This window comes from Eschscholzia californica, unplaced genomic scaffold, assembly GCF_041429995.1.
Source record: "Eschscholzia californica isolate CP2 unplaced genomic scaffold, dmEscCali1.0.p SCAF_4, whole genome shotgun sequence".
Classification (NCBI taxonomy): domain Eukaryota; kingdom Viridiplantae; phylum Streptophyta; class Magnoliopsida; order Ranunculales; family Papaveraceae; genus Eschscholzia; species Eschscholzia californica.
This window is the reverse complement of record NW_028238461.1, coordinates 22,293,940-22,316,737: the sequence shown is the minus strand read 5'-3', so window position 1 is coordinate 22,316,737 and position 22,798 is coordinate 22,293,940. Positions and strand designations below refer to the sequence as shown.

The 22,798-nt window shown below is 36.6% G+C and overlaps 1 protein-coding gene across 1 annotated transcript; it reads right to left on the bottom strand.

Moving 5' to 3' along the window:
* Nucleotides 1–18,617: 18,617 nt before the first annotated feature.
* Nucleotides 18,618–22,578, bottom strand: LOC147543679 (protein indeterminate-domain 7-like). Its single transcript, XM_086673827.1, has 3 exons — nt 21,297–22,578; nt 20,781–21,177; nt 18,618–20,108 (listed from the first exon to the last, which is right to left on the bottom strand). The coding sequence occupies exons 1-3, from the start codon at nt 21,478–21,480 to the stop codon at nt 18,914–18,916; spliced, it is 1,776 nt and encodes a 591-aa protein (XP_086529953.1). The 5' UTR covers nt 21,481–22,578; the 3' UTR covers nt 18,618–18,913.
* Nucleotides 22,579–22,798: the final 220 nt, after the last annotated feature.

Here is a 22,798-nt window from a genome sequence, read left to right as displayed (position 1 = left end):
AAGTAACAAAATTTCTGGTGGATCTTTTCATTTGCATCATCATTATTTTCATGCATAAAACCAGATTCATCATAGTTATCTTGTTGTTTATACCGACATTCTTTAGCAGTATAACCAGGTTTATGACAGTTCTAACATTCAAAATACCCCCTACCTCTTCGTCTTTGATAACCACGACCTCTACCTCTATTATAACATTAACTTTCAGTAACTTCTTTAGCATCAATGTTGTTTAAGTAAAACTTACCTCTTCCTCTACCACGAAAACTTCTTCCTCGAAATTTTTTACAACGACCACGGTCTCTACATGTTTAATTTGGGATTTAAGAGCTTGATCAGGAAGAGTAGAATTTCTTTGCTTAATTCTAAACTCATGTGCTTTTATAGTTCCTTCTAAAGAAAGTGAAGAGAGGTCTCTTGATTCTTCAATAGCCACCACTATAAAATCGAATTTTTGTGGTCAACTACGAAGAATTTTTCAATAATTCTTTCATTTTCAAATTTTTTCCATAAAATGTCATTTATTAACGACGTAATTTACTCTTGTATAATAATCAGAAACATTTTCATTTTCTTTCATTTCTAATTTTTCAAATTCCGATCTCAATATTTGGAGACGTCCCTTTTTTTTACTTTTTCCTCACCTTTGTATGCAATTTCAAGAATCTCCCATGCTTGCTTTGAAGTTTCAGCTTTAGCAATTCTTTCATACACCGAGTTCTCAATCGCATGATAAATATGGAACACTGCTTTGTTATATTTTTTTTTATGTTTCATTCAACACGATTTTTTTGGACTATCATTAGAGCCGCTTCATTATCTGGAATGGTGAAACCTTCCTCAATAAAACTCCATAAATCCATCGATTTAAGTAACACTTTTAGATTGTTGCTCCAATAATCATGATCCTCTCCATTGAAACGAGAAATTAGTGTAACCATGTTGTTACCACTACTTATCATCTCTCACAACTTTTTCTTACAATTTTTCTCTCTATATTTTTGAACCTCGCTCCGATACCACTTTGTTGGAAATAATAATAGACAAGAGAAGAAGGAGATGGCTTAAACTCTTTACTTCTACTAACTTTATTTGTCACTCACTACTCAGAGGTCTGTTTGCGACAGTGCTCTGGCATATCTGGAAGGCTCAGTGTGATACATGCTTTCCTTCTATTGATATCCAACCATTGCTGATCATAGACAGGATTAGAGGTTCTACAAAAACCATCCAGCGGAATCCAACAAAGCAATAAAGGGACAATATTATTATGTGGTCACCGCCGATGGCACCTTTTGTCAAAATTAACGTGGACGCTTCTTTTATAACGGTGAACGAAATGGAAGGAATTGGATGTATTATGTATGACAATCTAGCAAAATTCATAGCAGCAGCGGCTTTCAATATTAGGGAACAAAATGCAGAAGAATGCGAATGTTGGGCTTTCATCAAAGCTCTTGAGTGGTCTACCTATAGCCATATCGAATATCTCCATATTGAAAGCGATAACCAAAATATTATAAAGAAACTACATAATGAGGATTCTTCGATCTCTTGGCAAGCAGAAAAGCTTTTGAACATGGTCCACCAACTGGAAGGAAATTTCAAAGAGGTGATCTATACGTACATCTCCAGAGAAGGCAACAACAAAGCAGATCAGTTGGCGAAATGGGGTCGTACGAACGTGGGCAACTGGTTTTGGCATTCTACTTCAGATCTCCCGGAGGGTCTTTATTATTATATTAGCTAGTTCTTTTGTTTTTCGTGTATCTCAACAAAAAAAAAAAAACTTTATTTCTTACTTCTTGCTTGAAACAAATTACAACTTGGGTATTTATAGATGTCCAAGATAATTCTTGATTAAATCTACTTAAGTGAAAGACTCTTAAGTTTTTATATACCGTAACATTTTTTTTTGTTGATATATATACCATAACATAAGTAACTACTACTACAATTATACTATTACTTAAATATTATAATTTAGTGCATAATAAAATATAAAACCTCATTTGATTCATCTTCCAACCATTATCTTCAACCAAGAGAAATTGATACCCTTTCATATTGGTTTAGTTTCCAACATAATGTTTATAAATAGTTTGAAGTACTAAATGTGTTCTTATAGTTGCTAGATAAGAATTATTTTGAATAACTTTCTTATAATTTGAACCTTTTTACAATTTTTATTATACTTGATTGCCAAACACAAATAACAAACACCTCTATTTATATCGGAGGTTTAAACCAACCTAGTAAGACCTTAGTTAGTTCTTTGTTGAGACTTCCAAATCAAAATACTAAGGGGCAATCCAGAAATTGCTTAAAATACTTATTTTTAACGAAACCTAGATCACCGAAATCTTATCTATTTATAGATCTAGATGTTACGAAGAATAACAAAACAACCACAAAAACCAAAATAATGAAACTAAACAATCACAATAACATAAAAGATGTACGCAGTTCATATGGTGAGACCTACGACACGACAAACAATGGAGAGTTACTTTTCACCATGAATGAAAAACAATTTATAGAGATTTCTCCAGCGTTTTAGTATTTTTAGAGCATCCCCATTGCAATTCTCAGTCTAAGAAACTCTTAGTGCCACATATGACTTTTAGAGTTTTTAAGCAAAAAAAAGTGTTGCACTGGAGAGAGTTTTTAAGCAAAAAAAACTCTAAAAATCATATGTGACACTCGGAGTTTCTAAGATTGAGTGTTGCATTAGAGATGCTCTCAAGAGGACACTCTATTTCTAAAGTGTCCTCTTGAGATATCTTTAATTGTCCAACTCATCAATATTTTATTTTCAGTGAATAGAAATCGAGTCTTCTACATTTTGTAAATAACTAATTATTTATTTACAAAAATAACTATACCACATAACTAAATAAGATAAGTTTGGAGTTTTGCACTGGAGACAAAAAAAATTAAGGTTCTCTATTTTCGCCATCTAAGAGTGAGAATCTCAATTGGGAATTGTCACATAAGATGAATAGAGATCTTTTTGGGTTTTGTATGGAGACGCTCTTAGCTAACAAAACCTTAGAGCATCTCCAATGCAAAACTCAATCTTAGAAATTTGGAGTGCCACATAAGACTTCCGGAGTTTTCTTAAAAAACCATCTCCAATGCAAAACTCAACTAAGAACTCAAAGATGATGTGTCAAGGGTGGAATATAGATATCTCAAGAGGACACTCCAGAAATAGAGTGTCCTTTTGAGATATCTCTAATTGTCCAACTCATCAATATTGAAAGTTCAACCAATAGAAATCAAGTCTTCGTATATTTCCAAAATAACTAATTACTTTTTAATAAAAATAACATGCCACATAAGTAAAATAAAAAAGTTTAGAGTTTTGCATTGGAGATGTTAGAAAGCATAAAACTCATAGAGAAGAAAAGTAGAAGACTTGTTTATTTCTTCAAATCGAATCAACTCATTATTACAATGATACTCTGCTTTTATTACTATTTATTTTAGGTGAGAGAGAGTTAGTTAAGAAGTTGTTAGAACTAACAACTTTCTTAACAACTTTATAACAACCTTTTATATAGACATTCCTTATTTGCTAACACTCGAGTTACACCATATCTAGCTACTGTTCTCTAACATGCCCCCTCAAGAAGATGAAGCTAAAAGCATCATCTTGTTGTGAAGAGGAAGGAAGATTGACTTGGAGAGACCTTTTGTGAGGATGTCAGCAGGTTGTTGATCTGTTGGAATGTACCTGATTTGTAAACGACCACTAGTAACCAAATCACGAATGAAGTGATAGTCTACTTCAATGTGCTTGGTTCTGGAGTGACAAACCGGATTAGCTGCTATATTTTTAGCACCCATATTATCACAGTAGAGTACAATAGGTGAGGAAACAGTATGGTTCAGTTCTTGTAAGACATAAGAAACCCACAATACTTCAGCAGCTGCTAGAGAGAGAGCTTTATACTTTGCTTCTGTGGAGGACTTAGCCACAGTTGGCTGCTTTTTAGAACACCAACAAATCAGAGAACTACCTAAGACAAGGCAATAGCCAGTAGTTGATCTCCTGGTGGCTGGGCATCCTGCCCAATCAGAGTCAGAATAGGCTACTAACTTGGAAATGTCACCTTTTGTTATGGTGATGCCACAGTCAATTGAACCTTTTACATATCTAAGTATTTTCTTCACCAATTGAAGATGAACAGACCTAGGTTCTTGCATAAACTGAGCTGCATAGTTTACAGCAAAGGCTAAATCAGGTCTTGTCATGGTTAGATACTGAAGTCCCCCAACCAGACATCTATAAGAGGTGGGATCAGAAAGCAATTCTCCATCCATCTTATAAAGTCTGTTGCCCCCTGAAATTGGTGTACTGCTTGGCTTAGAGTCTAACAAAGAAGCTTTGTTCAGTAATTCCAAAGCATACTTCTTTTGAGTTAAGAGTAACTCATTTGAAGAACTCCTAGAGACCTCAATACCCAGAAAGAAGTGTAATGAGCCAAGTTCCTTCATAGCAAACTCAGATTTCAAAATAGTAATAAGACCAGCCAAATCATGAGAATTGCTTCCAGTGAGAATGATATCATCAACATATAGTAATAGGATTTGTAGAGAAGAACCTACTGTGTTGATTAACATTGAATGATCATTTGCACTTTTCTTAAAGCCAAGTGTAAGTAAGAAAGAGGCAAATCGATTGAACCAGACTCTAGGAGCCTGTTTTAAACCATAAAGACTCTTGTGCAATTTACACACATAGGAAGAATAGACAGGATCAATAAAACCAGGGGGTTGAGTCATGAATACCTCTTCTTCTAGAATCCCATGAAGGAAAGCATTTGATACATCTAGCTGAAGAAGATCCCATCCATGAGAGATAGCTAGGTTAAGCACAATTCTGATTGTAGTGGCCTTAACAACTGGACTAAAAGTCTCAGAGTAGTCCAAGCCATCCTTTTGATTAAAACCTTTTGCAACTAGCCTTGCCTTGTATCTTTCCACTGAACCATCTGCCTTGTACTTGACCCTGAATACCCATTTACAACCAAGAATGTTCATGGAGGAAGATGATGGTACAAGAGACCATGTTCTATTTTGTAACAAGGCTTGGTATTCTTCAAGCATTACTTTACACCAATTTGGATCAGTGGCTGCTTGTTTATAAGTTGTTGGGTCAGGAAGCTGCTGTAACAAAGTGACAAAGGCACTTGGAAGAGGGATAACTGCTGTAATGTGCATATTCATCAGGTATTTTTCTAGGTTTAGTGATACCAGCTCTTAATCTGGTTCTCATAGGATGAACAGATACAGTAGTGGGAATTGTGACAGGTGCTGGTACTACACTTGATGTTTCAACAGTTAACACATTTGAATGGGAAACAGAACCAAATTTAATATGATGTGGGAGAGTTAACTGTTTAGAAACAATAGGTGTAGAAGCAATAGTAGTCTCTTTAGTGGAGAAAGGAAAAATGTTCTCATCAAAGACTACATTTCTAGATATAAAAAGCTTCTTAGTATCAACATCAAGACATTTATAACCCTTGTGATGAATACTATACCCCAAAAAGGCACACATAGTGGATTTTGGACTAAGTTTATTCTGTCTGATGGGACTTAAGTTGGGATAACATAGGCAACCAAAAGTTTTCAGTGAGGAATAATCAGGTGGCCTATCAAATAGAACCTCATAAGGTGATTTACCATTAAGTAATTTGGTGGGAAGTCTATTTATAAGAAAAACAGCAGTAGAATATGCATCAAACCAATACTCCTTTGGTAAATGAGATTGAAAAAGAAGGGTGTTACCAACTTCAGTGATTTGTCGATTTCTCCTTTCAGCTCTCCCATTCTGTTGTGGTGTATATGGACAGGAGCTTCTGAAAAATATGCCACAATCATCTAGAAAGGCTTTGAATTCTCCTTTTGATAACTCAGGAGCACCATCACTTTGAAAGTACTTAATGGATGTGCTGAAGAGATTTTCAGATGCAGCCTTGAACCTCTTAAAGCACAATAAGCTGTCTGATCTTACTTTTAAAGGATAAATCCACAAGTGTCTGTTGTAGTCATCAAGGAAAAGTATATAATACCTATCACCATGTGGTGTTTTGATAGGAGAGATGGACCCCAAATGTCTGAGTGTATAAGATAAAGAGGTGCTTCTGTGTAACTTTCTGAGGTTGAGTATGGTAAACATTTGTGCTTTGCTAATTGACAAAAATGACAGAGACCCTTTTGAGGTTTAAAAGCAAAGGTGATGAGCTTATCCCTCATGAGCAAATGCAAGGTAGAATCAGATGGGTGACCCAAGATATTGTGTCAGATAGTGGATGATGTTGTTTCCTGAGTTATATGAGCTTCATGAACAGAGGTTGTATCTACTTGAAAAGTGATTGGATAAAGGTCATTTACAACCGGTCCTTCTGATAGAACTTTATCAGACCAAATGTCTAGAATCTTATAGCCCCATGGAGAAAATTGAACCATACATTGATTATCCCTAGTAAACTTAGATATGGACAGTAAGTTTTTCTTAATATTTGGGACAATCAACACATTCTTAAGATCAAAATCATATGATTTGGTAATAAGTGTAGTATCACCCATACTTGAGATTGGAATGCAGGAACCACTACCAACTAGGGGTGGGAATCGGACGGGCTCGGGCTTCAAAGTGTCGGGCTCGGGCGGATCGGGCCGGGCGAAACACGCCATCTAAGTGTCCGTAGCCCGTCCGAGCCCGGCTGCCCGAGCGGGTTCCAACGGGCTCGGGCCGGACGGGCTCGGTTATTTTGTTAAAAAAAAATATAATTAAACCATTAATATTTCTAATATAAAAAAAAAACGAATATTAAATATGCTCATCATCATTAAATCTTACATTATTAAACTAATTAACACCATTTCTAATTTAAAAAAAATAAACAACTAATATCACAGTTACATTTCTTCTTCATTAAGCAACATATCAATCATCATCTTCTACTCATCAAAAAAATTTACATCTTCAACTAATATCACAGTTACAAACCCCTGTAATTAATGGATGAACTTGAACACCAAGTTTTTACAATAGTCTGATTTTGAACTCAAAAATTTACATCTCATTACTTGAAGCTTCCTGAAAACAACAAAATTAGATAACTTTAGAAAACCCTAATCAATGGTTAATCAAACTACACAAGAAAAAAAAAATCAGAAAAGAAGATCCAATCGAAAAAAAATACTACACATCATAAAATCATAAAATAAAATCATAAAAAGAAACAAGAAATAACAGTAACCATGAACCCTAATTAAGACAACTTCAAGAACACAAACCCTAACCCCCCAAAATTCTTTCCTTCGTTTATAACCATACAAAAACCCTAAATCTTTTTCTTTAATGGAAAATCACATAGAGATGATGATGATGTTGTAGGGATTTACACCCTTCTACTAGTGTTTATAGCGGAAATATGACATCTAATGTCTACACTAGTATTCCCAGGATCACATGCAAAACTAGTAATTAATCTAATGGAGATAGTAGATTACCTTAATCGCTTTTCCCTCGAACTAGTTGAATTGATTGAAGAAGACCAAGAGCTTCAAGTGTAGCTCCTCTACTTGGGACACGAGCAATCAATTTGATCTCCCACCTTGTTGTATAGCTAGCACACCAATGGTGGTTGGAAAAGAAGAACACCTTCTTCTTTGACTAGATTGATAGTAATGGAAATTAGCTCACTTTCTCCTCTCTACTTGATGTGGTAGAGTAAGAAAGCTTAGAGAGAAATTCCACACCTTATTCTCTGCCCTAAGAGTGTTTATATAGAACCCTAATAAGAATCCACCTCCTTTTAGGTTTCCCAAAACACCCTTTAGAATAAGATTTAGGGAAATAGTCGAAAATAGCAACTATTGGTATTTTCTCAATTCCCTAAGGAGATGACGTCCAAACCCAGCCAAAATTGGCAGATTTAATGTTCATAACATAAGGAAACGTCCCTCCAAAAATCAGCCCAATCCGAGGCCTAAAAGTGCCCGAATCGGTCTAGGCCCAAAAACCCTGTTTTTGGCCTTTTTGTACTATCTTTGCCTAATTCCTTTTTAGGCCTATGAGATATGTTTATGGGACACTCCCATGATTATATCTCACTCCCACTAGTCATATCCTAGATCAATTTTACACTCTTATGTGTAACCCGTTGTAGGATCCGATCGAAGTTAGCAGCGAATTACTTCGTAATTCGACGATCGTAGTTGGTCTCTAGCTACAACTCTACGATCCCTAAATCAATCGGACTTGATGATCTTCCACATCAATTATCTTATCCGACAAATTGTTCGCATTGTCACCTTGGTCGAAGGACATCTCCTTCAACTCCTTCAGACTCCCACTTGGACTTAGAACAAGTGCAATGCCTCGATTCCCGTGTCAATTTAGTATCCCATCTGATACGTCACGTCATTCAGACTTTCTTGATATCCGAGTACAACTGTAAAAGACAAACGATTAACTTTTAATCCGTTTGAGCGCGGCCACGCATTTTCAGTTGCTACTCATCAAGTGGCCTTGAGACACTTTGTACCTAATGTGATTAGGGTGACACAATCCATTCTTGCACTCCCACTTAACTTCATGTCTATCCTGTCCTTCCCAGTATCCGCCTTTATAACCTCCTTTTACGGCGCGGCGTTTAACGGAACCAAAGTCGGGCATTCCTTACATAAGATGAGTGGAGCACTCATGTTTTGAGGAATCTCTCCAATTGTCTTTATGAGAAGTATTGACGTTCATCACGAGTGATGTACTTCTCATTTGAGGGTCATCCAGTGTATAAACCTTTTACACACCCACGTAGTCGAATAGAATATACTATTCCTATAGCCCATGAAACTGCGCTATCCCATCGACTCCCGTGCTAGTCTTCGTGAGTCATTGTTGTCCATGCAATGACCTGGACCAGGGATTCGATAATAAATATTCCAAGTTCACTTAATAGGGTTTCATTCATCAGATCACGTATCTGACAAACCTATTCGGAATGTTTTATCATCAATGGACTGTCGTTTAAATACTAAACCAAATTTAGACGACTTGTGAAATAACTCTATTATTTCTGATAACGAGAGTTGTAAATCTGAGCCTCTTCCGTAAAACTCCTTTTACCCACTCAGTTTTACTCGTCGAGGTTTAAAATTATACCTCATGCCCTAGACTGTGTATGAATCTCATACTATGTCTTAGGTGACAGTTTAGTTTGACTACCGTGGTAGTCGGTTTTAAACTTTGCTTATTATCAATTAATTTGAAGATTGCTAACTTCAACCTTGATAATATCTAGTAACTTTTACTAGAGTTAAGGCTTTTAATTCTTTGTGTAGTATTTGCAACAGTTTCCGGCTTAAAAACTTTTAGCCTACTTTCCTTCCATGTCTGAAAGTTTGCTACGATGACATGTTCAATTTTTGTACTACTTCATCCTTTAGCCTTCTAGGATGTACTAAGTAGTGTTTCGGTTTTCCAATCCGAATTCGGATGTTTAAATGCTAATCATGTCCAACATGATTGACTTTATGTTTTCGAACATAAATGTCTCTCTCATGCGTGCTAGCTCATCGGTGTCTTTTCAGACTCCGAGTTTTGCAACGCCCTCTGTCATGAGTTTTTGGGTCGAAATCTTTTAGACTTTCCGAGTCTTAGATTTTCTGTTTCGGATCTCAAGCATCTCAGCGTACTGAGTCTCTCTAATCCTATCATCCTTTTGATCTATGCTTATAGATCTTCAGATGCCCAAAATGGCATTTTATCCTTTTGTGTGTGGTCCTTTATTGAGTCAGTTCGTTACTGTTATACAACACCTTATGTCGTACTCAATCTTTTGTATGTACTCTGCATACGGACCCGGAAGGTTTGTTTACTCCCACTTACCTTCTTGAAACTCGTGATTCAAGATTTTCTTCATTCCTCAGGAATCAAACTTCTTTGATTGCCTTTTTGAATCGAAGATTCTAACTCTTGCGTGCTTTTAATCCGTCGATAGATTTCTGAAGCATGCTTGTGGACATAACTTGATTGGAAGAATCTTATTCTTCTTGTCTAGTTTCGGGAAACATGAATGTTTCCATCCTTCTCAGTTTTCTACTTTGGAAAACCAATTTAGGTCTTCTGTTGACTTAAATTATCAAGCTTCATGTCTTGACAAGATATGGATTCCACGATGATTTTGGCTTCTAGCCAAAATCTAGAGTCAGTTTCCGTTTCTGCGCAGGTCTTTTATCTCTTCAGCAATAACCTTTATTTTTTGAGTCTTTAAGATTTTATTTTGACCTTTCAGGGCTTCTGAACAACAACTTGGAGTTATCTCAACTACTTTGAGATATTCCTTTAGAGACACTTTCACTCGCTTTGAGAGTTCTCCTGCGAATGACATTCGCTTTTGTGCGGTGGGTTTACAAGATCATATCTTTAACCTTTCCTTTTCCGAGGAGCCACAGTTTGTTGCTCTTGGTCGAATTTAATCGTATTGTACAAGTTTTCATGATTGTTCTTCATGACTCTTCATGATTTTTTTTTCATGATCGAATTAAATCGACTTGTACTTTTCTCCCACTTATTCTTGTAATAATTAGTGCTTTTCTCCCAGACTACTAGGTGTGCTAATTATTAGGAGAATACTATCATGAGCAACAAACACTTTGTTCTCTTGATTGCTTGTGGAAAAAGCCCAAATTTCTTCTAAAGAAATTGCGTCAGACTTTAGCTAATTTTGTAATGTTTTTACAAGCTTAGCTGTTAGACGGACTTTGGTAAGTGTGAAAACAATCGTTTATAGAATATGTCCCAAAATATTCGGAAGACTGGCTTAAACCCATCTTTGATCGAATTATGCATAGCAATGTTCGATTACTCCCACTGAATCCACCATCCCTCAGATGTGTTCCATGGAGCGAGTTGGGGAACGTTTTCTCAACTCCTTTGATGGTTATTTAGTATTTGACTCAAGTTTTTATCACTCCAATCTAATCGGATGACTTAAACTCTCTTGTCAAAATGATTCTTTTACTTCGGTTTGTACTTTGTTTGAACCTTTCAAACATTCCGACTTATACTTTATGATTTGTACGTTTCCATACTTCATGAAGTTGTCAGAGTACGTATTTGAAGTTTCTCTCGTTAGCTTCTGCAAGTAAACTTATAGGTCTGCATAACACTGTATGAGTCCTAATAGATTACCAGTCTCTATGCCTTTTGAAAAGGGTGACTTTGTCAATTCAGTCCTTAAGACCTAATTGACAATGCTGAAGTTTAATGAGTTTGAATCTCTTGGTTTTAGCCATTATCAATGTTAAGCTTCAGTTAATTTTACCACTGGTTTAAAACATCATATGTTTCTAGAAGAACAAAATAATCACTATTAAGTTCTAAGCTAGATCAGTGTCTAAAAGAAGACTTTGATCCCTTTCAGCATCCCTAGCATTACTGCTTCTGCTCCCTCTTGGATCTTTACTTCTTTTAGTCAAGTATGTAATTCCCTTAAGCTCCCACTGAGCCGCTCATCTGGTCTTAAATACCTGATGAAGGAATTTTACGATACTTGTTTTTAACTTTGTTAGCAAGGATACGGAACCGGAATTCATAATTCCATTCCTTTTGTCCTCCAAGTGCTAAAGGTAGTTTCCTTTTAAATGGTCTAGCCATTGTTTTAGAAACATTCACAGTAATGAGGAATACTCTTGATCATGTACTCGGCAACTGCTTTTCTTTGATCAAATGTTTGTCTCACTTGACTGATCCTTTTGCCCTTTTGAATCTCAAGATCTCTTTCTTAGATTCTTTGTACCAAATCTCAAAAACCTTTCTTAGACTGGATATTCCCGTATGTTCTGCTCAGTTTGTTTGTAACAACCTGAGTGACTCATCTAAGGTCATTATCAATCTTTGTTCAATCGATATTGAATTGGGTGATAGATGTATTCTGTTGTCTTCCCTTAGGATGATTTTCAGATTGCCTTGGAGGTCTCGTACCTCTCCATTTATGACTTCTGTAGGAATTTCTTCCTTAGTTTGTCTTAATGGTTATGCTAGCATTCATTACTCTTCCAAAGAGAATGTTATACGATTGCTTGCAAATGGCTTTTGACCTTCTCTTGTATGAGTCAACATTGGGATTGGGTATTCTAGTGACCTTCCTTTTGAATCTGAGAACTATTCTCGGATTCATTCTTCCATTCTAGGAAGTGGATCAGCACCTCCCTTAGGTGTGATTCAATGTTGAAATCGTTTGTGATGTGTCATCTTAATTCTACATAAAGAAATGGCAAAGTTTTAAAACTCGTTATCGTTTTTGAAAAAACTTAGTTTTCCCACATTATTCAATAAAAATCGTCCCCGATTGAATAAGTGATTCCAAGACCCCAGTTCTTCGGAGTAAAGCGGACGAAGGCCCTACCCTTTGACTCCGTCGTTCCAGGTGAGTGAACTACTTCACTGATCATACCTTATGACTCTTGGTTGATAGATTTCATTAATGAATGACTAATCTATCCTTTTGCCTCGAGTATCCAAGACTCTCTTGCTGATCTCGTTGAGTAGAACCATTTAGACGTGTAGGCCTCTTCTATAGACCTACCCGCATTGTCCCAAGGTAGAGGAGGTACTCTGCGAAGGCCGACCCACCTTCCTCGAACAAGGGCGCAACGAGTGTCTTAATCTGGATAGGCGATTACTCAAGATTACGTTTTGGGGAATTTTACGCTAGTCTGGCGTTTGTTATAGTGAACTATTTAGTCTACCTAACATCCACGACATAAAGCGTAAATAAGTAAGTAAATGCGCGCGAGAAAGTAAATCAAGCAGACATGGATCCTAGTATGGCCCCTAACCTAGAAGATCTAATCTCCTTTGGTTTTCTTCTTGTTTCGCCTTTTGGTTCATCTTAGATCGCCATCTTTGAACCTCCATTGATTTCTCCCACTCGCCTTTGGATTTCATCCTCGAGTTTCTTCAATGGACTCATAGACCCTAAACTCTAATTACAAGACTCTAACGATTCGCAGATCGTATAAACTTGAAATTAAAATTAATTACAAAGCATGCACCCATCCGTGCTTAAAACAAGAATAAAGAAATAAATCTATGGCCATACTAGTTTCCCGCATTCACATCACATGCAATCATATAATATATCAAGGCTAGAATTATATATGCATGACTATCTTGGGAGATACTTTTGTTGACATCACATGTCACATTGCGGACCTTAAGTCTAAATTCGAAGAATTCAACTAATGGTGCTTTCCGGTTTTATCTTTTATGATTAAAATCATCTTTTAAGAAAAACTCCGTTTTGGGCTCGAGAAAGCCCGGGTCAATTTCGGAAAAAATATTGGTTCGATTCTTAATGATTTCATAAATCAGTTTAAAGAGAAATCCGTTTTGGGCTCTTGGATGGCCCGGATTGATTTTGGAATTATTTGGTTGGAATCGGAAAATAATTTTTGGCAAAAACTCCCACTCGAATGATGGTCCCTTTTTGTGGTCCGAAAAGCCTCGAAAAAGCCCGGGACAAGTCCTAGACAAGTCCCGGCCCAAGCCCAAAAAGGGCTCGGACAAGGTCCGGACATAGCACGGCCCATAGGGCCGGCATGTCCTGGCCGAGGCCTATCAAGGCCTGGTCTCGTCCTGGCCGGAGCCAGGACGCTAGTCCATGTACCAGACGCGTCCTAGACGTGTCTGGTACTGGACCGGACCAGCACTAGGTGTCTCGGACTAGTCCGAGACACCCAGAACCTCCCAGACGCGTCTCCAAGACGCGTCTGGTCGAGTGCTCTGGACGCGTCCTAGACGCGTCCAGGAAGCTCCTTCGCAGCTGCTGGTCGCGTCTTCAAGACGCGTCCTTAGTAGCTGCTCTGGACGCGTCTCAAAGACGCGTCCAGAAGCTTCTGTCGCAGCTGCTGGTCGCGTCTTCAAGACGCGTCTCAGCAGCTGCTCTGGACGCGTCCAGAGGACGCATCCAGGAGCTTCTGGTCCGGCCAGGAAGCTTCCTGGCCGGACACTAGGGTTTTTCAAAACCCTAGTTTCCAAAAAGAAAAAATTTTATTTTATTTTTTTCTTATGCAACTCTAAGTTGCTATTTTCCAATTTTTAAAACTTTTCTTAAATTTTTGAAATTCCTTTTAGAACACTTCTAAAAATTTTTAAAACTTTTAGAAACTTTTAAATTTTTCCAAATTTGTTTTGAGAGCTTCCTAAAGTCAAAACTACTCTTTTTAGAACACTTCTAAAATTCTAAAATTCCAAAATTTTGTTTTTCAAAAGTTTCCAAAACTTAAAAACAACTCTTAATCAAACCAATTTTGGATCAAAATCTAGGTTTTTGAAATTTTTCAAAGAACAATTTTGAAATCAATTTTGAAAAAATCTTTGAATCCAATTCATAATTAATCAAATTTTATGTTTAAAACCTTTTTAAATATAACTATCAACATAATCAAGCATGGATTAGTTTGAAATTCAATGAAATTGAGTCTTTTAAAACACTTTTAATCATCAATTTGATTCTCAATTTGAAAATTTATTGAATCCCATCAAATTATGAGTTTAAAATACTTTTTAAAAACATCTTTTAAAATACTTTTATAAACTCAATTTTCAAACTATTAAGCATATTAATTAGTTCGATTCTTAGCAAAAACTAGTTAATGGCAAGAGGCTCAGACGCCACTGTAGGGATTTACACCCTTCTACTAGTGTTTATAGCGGAAATATGACATCTAATGTCTACACTAGTATTCCCAGGATCACATGCAAAACTAGTAATTAATCTAATGGAGATAGTAGATTACCTTAATCGCTTTTCCCTCGAACTAGTTGAATTGATTGAAGAAGACCAAGAGCTTCAAGTGTAGCTCCTCTACTTGGGACACGAGCAATCAATTTGATCTCCCACCTTGTTGTATAGCTAGCACACCAATGGTGGTTGGAAAAGAAGAACACCTTCTTCTTTGACTAGATTGATAGTAATGGGAATTAGCTCACTTTCTCCTCTCTACTTGATGTGGTAGAGTAAGAAAGCTTAGAGAGAAATTCCACACCTTATTCTCTGCCCTAAGAGTGTTTATATAGAACCCTAATAAGAATCCACCTCCTTTTAGGTTTCCCAAAACACCCTTTAGAATAAGATTTAGGGAAATAGTCGAAAATAGCAACTATTGGTATTTTCTCAATTCCCTAAGGAGATGACGTCCAAACCCAGCCAAAATTGGCAGATTTAATGTTCATAACATAAGGAAACGTCCGTCCAAAAATCAGCCCAATCCGAGGCCTAAAAGTGCCCGAATCGGTCTAGGCCCAAAAACCCTGTTTTTGGCCTTTTTGTACTATCTTTGCCTAATTCCTTTTTAGGCCTATGAGATATGTTTATGGGACACTCCCATGATTATATCTCACTCCCACTAGTCATATCCTAGATCAATTTGACACTCTTATGTGTAACCCGTTGTAGGATCCGATCGAAGTTAGCCGCGAATTACTTCGTAATTCGACGATCGTAGTTGGTCTCTAGCTACAACTCTACGATCCCTAAATCAATCGGACTTGATGATCTTCCACATCAATTATCCTATCCGACAAATTGTTCGCATTGTCACCTTGGTCGAAGGACATCTCCTTCAACTCCTTCAGATGTACTAACCATATTTCGAAGCACCAAGGCAAGGACGATCAACAATAAACTTCGAGTTCGCAAAAGTAGATGCGAAAGAGAGACTTCGACTTCAATGTTTAACCCTTACCCTAGTGTTCTTTAATGGAGATACTAGAGAGAGATAATAGTTTGAGGCTGAAAGAGAGAGAGAGAGAGAGAGGGGCGGAAAGAGAGAGAGAGAGAGAGAGGGGCAGAAAGAGAGAGAGAGCGGCGGAAAGAGAGAGAGAGAGGCAGATAGGGTTCGGTGATTGAGAGTGAGAGGCATTAGGGTTTTTACCCTGAGAAGAGGGGGTATTTATAGGTGGTCTGATTTAATCCAACGGCTGAGATATTATTTAATCTCAGCCGTTGGATTAAAGAAAAACTCGCGGACTTTCGGGCTTACCGACGGGCTACTATTCGGGCTCTACAAACGGGTAACTTATCGGGCTATATAAACGGGCAACCTATCGGGCCGGGACTCGGACGGGCTTAACGGGCCGGGACTCGGAATTGAGAACCTGTCCGAGTCCCGGCCCTATTAGCCCGATATATCGGGCCGGGTTAGCCCGGCGCGGGGCTGCTTCGGTCATCGGTCTCTCACGGTTCGGGCCGAACGGGCCGGACCGCGGGATTTCGGACCTTTTTTCCAGCCCTACTACCAACCATGACTGATTCAGAACCAACATGGGCTCTCTTATTGTGAATTGAAGCATCATCACTTGTCATATGACTGGTAGCTCCTGTATCTGCTAACCAAATCTTTTGATCAGTCGATTTTGTAACAGTACTGACCATATGAGCCTCCTCAAACTCATAATTTTCTTGAGAGAAGCCAAATCCAGCATCATAAGCTTCTTCTTCAGTTAACCTTTCTTCTTCTTTGATTGTACCAGAGGATTCACCTTCTTCATAGAGATGAAGACCGGCAAAATTTGGTCCTGGTTGATTATTAAACTTCCTTATAGAATTATACACATTATTGTTATAGCTGTTATTGTTATTGCTGTTATAAATGTTGTAATTCTTGTTTGAATCATCTGGAGCATATCTAAATTTGCATTTTGCAGCTGAGTGACCCCATTTTCTACAAATACCACAAGGTATGGTAGTAAAATCGAAAGCCACTGCTCTTTCTCCAGGTTGCACTTGTTTATTGCTGTATTGATTGTGCTGAATTGGTTTATTGAAGTTGTATTGTTCCTGATTTTAATAATTTCTTTGCTGTTGATTTTGATAATTTCTTTGTTGTTGATTTTGATATTGATAATTTGTGTTCATCCTTGTATTCATCTGATTTGGATTTTGTTGTTGATAATAATTTTTGGAGGGAATTTTCTTAGCAATACACGCTAATTCAGATGAATCATCACTTTCTTGAGCATTCAGCCACTGTTCATGATGGATAATCCTTGTTCTTAACTCAGTGAATGAGATTTTGGATTCTCTTTGATGAGTTGCAATTACAAATTGCCTAAACTCCTTTCCTAAGCCTTTCAAGGCTATTCTACAAAGTTCTTGTTCTGAAATTTTATCATTAACTGCAATTAGAGCATCAGATAATGATTTTATCTTCCTTAAGTAATCACATACTGAAAGATCTCCTTTCTTGACATTTTGAATCTGTTCTCTTAGTTGAGAAATTTTAGCTTCGTATTCCTCAATAAACATCAGTTCTAAGAACTTTCATATATCACGAGCAGTACTTAAACCTAGAACATCAGAAGATATTGATCTAGTAAAGGTAGATTTTAGGCATGATTTTACAAATCCATCAGCCTTTCGCCAAGCAATATAAGATGGATTTGAAATCTCTAATCCACCTTCTATAATAAACTTGTTTGGTACTTGGATTGAGCCATCAACATAACCTAATAGATCTGTGCTTAGAAATATTGTTTCTATCTGATCCTTCCATAATAGATAGTTCGCACCATCTAATTTTTCAGAAATAAAGTTGGAGATGTTCGAAATTGAAATATTTGTGTTGGAATTGAAGTTTGGAGAAGATGAAGACATAGGAGAATCCATTTTCACTCGAATAACAGTAATAACAAGGAGACAATGAAGAGGAAAAACTGAAGAAGAAGATGAAATTTACTTACTTGTTATCTACGAGAAAGCTTTCAGGTAGAATGAGAAAAAAAATGGCGGAATTTAGGTTTTCTGACCTAGTCTGATACCATGTTAGAAAGCATAAAACTCAGAGAGAAGAAAAGTAGAAGACTTGTTTATTTCTTCAAATCGAATCAACTCATTATTACAATGATACTCTGCTTTTATACTATTTATTTTAGGTGAGAGAGAGTTAGTTAAGAAGTTGTTAGAATTAACAACTTTCTTAACAACTTTATAACAACCTTTTATGTAGACATTCCTTATTTGCTAACACTCGAGTTACACCATATCTAGCTACTGTTCTCTAACAGGAGACATATAAGAATTGAAAATCTCTATTTTCGCCACCTACGAGTGAGAATCTCAATTGAAACTCAACAAATAAGACTAATAGAGATTTTTTTTGAGTTTTGCATTGGAGATGCTCTTAACACTCAACCGCCTCTAAGTGACTTACTCTCTCCCCAAAATCTAAACAGTAGTGATGCTATGTCCGGTCAATATCTGGGCTGAATCCCGACCGGAGTATTTGACCGGTTCAGACTTTCTCTCACTAGATCATGCCCGTCTAAGTATCTCGGTAGGGACTCGGCGGGATATTGGCCGGGCATATACCAACTCTTTATAAGACTAGTGCAAACAAAAGTAAACTAGTATGGGAAAATTTTGATTTTCCCAATCACAAAAAATTTTCCCAATCACAAATGAGGTTTGACATGGATCCATATTCAATTGAATGATGGAGATACTGCTCCTGCTTTAACAGTCTTATAATTGAATCCTACATGAAGCCTAAATGAAATAAAAATTAAAAGCTGAGAAAGGAGCAAGAAAGACAAAAATGATAGGCTTTTCTCTTTCACATGTTCTTCTTATTATACAAAAGCACATCTAAAAAGAATTACAAAGGGAACAAACAAAATATTCATACAATAAATGATGCATGAGATCCATCATTCATACAAAACTATAAGATTATAATTTTAGAGAGAGAGAGAGAGATAGAGAGAGGGAGAGAGAGAGATTCCTTTGAGTGGATGAGAGAATAGCTAGCTAGGATATGACTTGGAAAAAGAAGCCATAAAGAGTAGGAAAAATCCAAGGCTTAAGCTATCTCATAATCTAACTTTTCACTGCCATGGTTTTCTGTTCTGTTGTTGTTGTTGCTCATTTTGATGATGAGAAGATGAAGTACTCATGCATTGATTATGAAAACCAGCCATATTCAGAATATCTGTATGAGAAAATGCTCTTAAACCCAAGAAATCTCTAGTCATTCCATCATTATTCCCACTACCATGATTTCTTGGTACTGTACTTGTGGTTGTTGTTGATTCTTGGAAATTAAACTCACTAGGGTTCTTCCCATATTCTAAGCTCTTGGAGTTTGAATTCAAAATCCCACCATCCCCACCACCACCAAATGCCTGATTAAAGGATGACCCAGCAAACCCACTTGCAGAAGAGAGAGAAGTGATCATATCTTGAAACAAGGAAGGGTGAGGTCCTTCTCCTCCCCCTGAAGCAGCTCTTGCACTTGTTGCAGCTGGAGAAGTGTGGTGGTCCATAAAACCATCAGACCCAACAGTTGAATCAGCTTTATTATTCCCAAAAGTAGTCAAGCCATGAACAAAATTACCATTTTCTATCTCTTGATCATGTGAAGACAAACCTAGACCAAAACCAGTTCCAGTTGTAGTAACAGAAGTAGTACTAGGGTTACCAGCTGCTGCTGCTGCTGCAGTTGTATTATTATCATTACACATGTGAGCTTGGTGGTGGGGTCCTCTACTGATACTATTCATCACCATTGTTGCAGATGTTGATGATGATGAAGGTTTGCTAATGGTTGCACCCATTTGAGCAGCTTTTTGCAGTAATGCAGTTGCTGACATGTGTGGTGATGAAACTGAAGCTGCTTGATAAGGAGGAAGATTAAGAGTAATATTACTACCTTGATTATCAGTTTCAGGATTGTCATGGTGAATTGAAGTTTGGGTATGTGAAAAATCTTGATCAAATCTTGTAGGAAACATTGATGATGAAGAAGAAGATAGATGATCAGTATTAGGTGGTGGTGGAAAAGATAACCATGATGGAATTTCTGGTCTTAGATTGAAATTCTCATGTTGTTGTTGTTGTTGGTGGTGTTGATCAGTTTTGATTGATGAGATTGTTTGATGAAAATCATGGTGATGGTTATTGAATTGGGATTGTAATGGTAATTGATGAGAAGAAGACAGAAGTGGGTTTCCTGAAATTGATCTTGCACTTTCTTCTGCTAGAGCATCACAGAAAGCTCTATGTGTGATAAAACTATCTCTCCTGCAACCCAAAAACACTGTCAAAAAGAGCTAAAAATAAAATAAAATAATGGTGCTTAAAATTTTACTCAGTCAATAAGCTAAAATACCATCACACTAACCACATACTTCTATCAATCTCTTGTTCCCATGGTTCTTTTCTGAGTATTTGTTATCTTGTTAAAACCGAGTATATGTTCTCGGTCGAAACAGAATAGTCTTGCTATATTTGGATTTCTTACTCTCTCATTCACAAAGATAATGCTACCAATTCTTGAAGCAAAATAGACTCCAAGGAACATATGCATGAGTTGATAGTGTTTTTCTCTATCTTGTTTCTTCCTCTCTCTCTCTCCCTCTCTCTCTAGGTCTCTCTTTGGCTTTCTCCCCTTTAAACATAAGACATGGTAGATGTTGTCACATAGGTTTCTATAGTGATTATATACTCACTATGTCAATCACTTTCTCTCTCTTAAATGAAGCTTGTTTATGGGTGTCTACTAGAATCATTAAATGAAGCTACATAGAGAAACAAATTAAAAACTAAATTCTTCTGTCTAGTCTCTCTCTACTAGTAGACAGTCAAAAAGCTGAAGAAGTGATGGTGGAAATAATTTCTTAATTGATTGTTTAAAGAGGGTTTAATTTATTTATTTTTTGAAAATGGGTTGGTAAGATTGATGATTCATCATACCTTGAAAAAAGGGTTCCACAATCACATCTATACTCTCTTGTTCCACAAGTTTTAGAATGAGCTTTCCAGTCTGATTGAACAGCATAACGCTTTGAACATTTCTCACATTTCCACTTCTTTTCACCATGTTTTCTGCAAAAGTGCTTCTTAATTCCAGTAAGATCTCCAAGTGCTCTTGATGGTTCATGATGAACACAACCCACTTCAGGACAAACATAAACCTTTTTCTTCACTTCTTGACTTGATCTTTGTTTTAATTTCCATGGAAGATTATGTCCTCTTCTATGTAATTGAAGGTTTTGATCTCTTTGAAACCCTTTATTGCAGATCTCACATATAAATCTATTTGTTGCCATTAGAGTTTTTGGTGATAAAGCTATAACTTCTGCATCTGGATCTGATTCAAATTCCATAAAAAAATGAATAATAATCAAAACCCATGTTGTAAATTTGATTAAAACAGAATCAGAACTACTAAAACATGAAATTTGATAACAAATTATGATCATTTGAGACCTGGGTTTCCTGGGAGACTTCTCTTTCTCTTCATTGATGGAGGAGCTGTTTGAGAAGTAGTAGTACTTTGATGAGATGATGAAGATAAAATTGCTTCACCAGATGCTGATGTCAAATTTGACATGTTTTCAGCAGTAGGTGATGGATGTTGTTGTTGTTGTTGAAGTAACATATCCTTCATCATACTTTGTGGTGAGTACTTTAGGGTTTGGTAGAAAGAGAGAGAGATAGTAAGATTGACTGAAATTAATTCTAGGGTTTGTTGCTCATGACTTGTGACTCATATAAGATCTTATATTTGTTTGTTTCATCATGACTTCATCATATGGGGAAGTTAGATTAAACTGCTTCTTGGGATCTAAAGACAAAACCCAATTCTAGAAAAGCACAAAAGGGAGTAAGAATTAAGAGAGAGAAAATCAACATGATATAGTATATAGTTGAAGTTTGCAAATAGAAAAACACCATCCTCTTTCTCACTCTCTCTTTCTCTCTCTAGGTTTTTAGAAGAGTAGAATCCAAGATGATGATTCCAAGCTTCTTCTTTTTTATCTTCAAACCAAGAAAGAAAAAGATAAGACAAGAGTCATGAAAAGAAAAACCAAGAAAAACCAACAACTTATTATTCCTCTTGTTGCTCCATATTCAAAACTTTCACTTTCTCTCTCTCTCTAAAACTATGTAATTGAAGAAAACTAAAGCTACAAAGACTAGCTATCTACTTGCTAAAAGATGAAAAAATTGCAGAAAGACAAGGAGAAGATCTCAGTAAGAATAATGAAAAAAGAAAGTATATTTAGAGAGAGAAAGTATAGAGAGAGAGAGAGAGAGAGAGGAAGAATTCCTCCCTCACTGTAATCCTCTAATAAGCATTCAAAAAGACCAAAACCACACCACACAAACACAAACCAAACCAACAGGCTTATACTCTGACGTATCACTTTCTGTCTTTTCCCTTTGTTATCATCCCAAACCAAGTGAAACCCTCTTTTCTTTATTGGTTTTTTTTCTTTGTTTTCTTTATTTTAATTTTTTGTTCTCTCACTCTTACTATCTTTTCTAATCCTTTTGTTTTGATAATCTCAATACCCTTTCCCTTCTTCTTTTAAAAGTAAAGAAAGAAAAAAGCATCCAAGCAAAAGGAGTGTCTGATTTGGTGATGAGAGAGAAACAAAGATAGAGGGTTAGACTCTAAAGATAGACATAGAGAGAGAGAGAGAGAGAGAGTAAGTAATAGTGTTGTTCATTTATCATCTACATACATATGGGTTTTACCTTGTGTATAATATAGTTAAAAGGTAAGACTACTTATTCAACTTTTGTGCATTTAATCAAACACATGATTGGTTCATTGATTAAATTCAGGAGACATGTTCAAGGAAATATGTGTTCATTCTTCTCATTAAATTTGGTTTAATACTTAATCAACCACATATAAATGTATCATACTGTTAACACTAAGTTTATCTCATATTGGTATTGCCTTATTTGTACAATTTGTG

Bases quoted from the DNA above. Each gene is read 5' to 3' on its own strand.
- LOC147543679 (XM_086673827.1), bottom strand. From the start codon at position 21,480: ATGATGAAGGATATGTTACTTCAACAACAACAACAACATCCATCACCT. The intron at 21,178-21,296 runs GTCTCAAATGAT...AATTTGAATCAG, and splicing joins AAGTCTCCCAGGAAACCCAG to ATCCAGATGCAGAAGTTATA. The intron at 20,109-20,780 runs GTATGATGAATC...TTTGGGTTGCAG, and splicing joins TGTGGAACCCTTTTTTCAAG to GAGAGATAGTTTTATCACAC.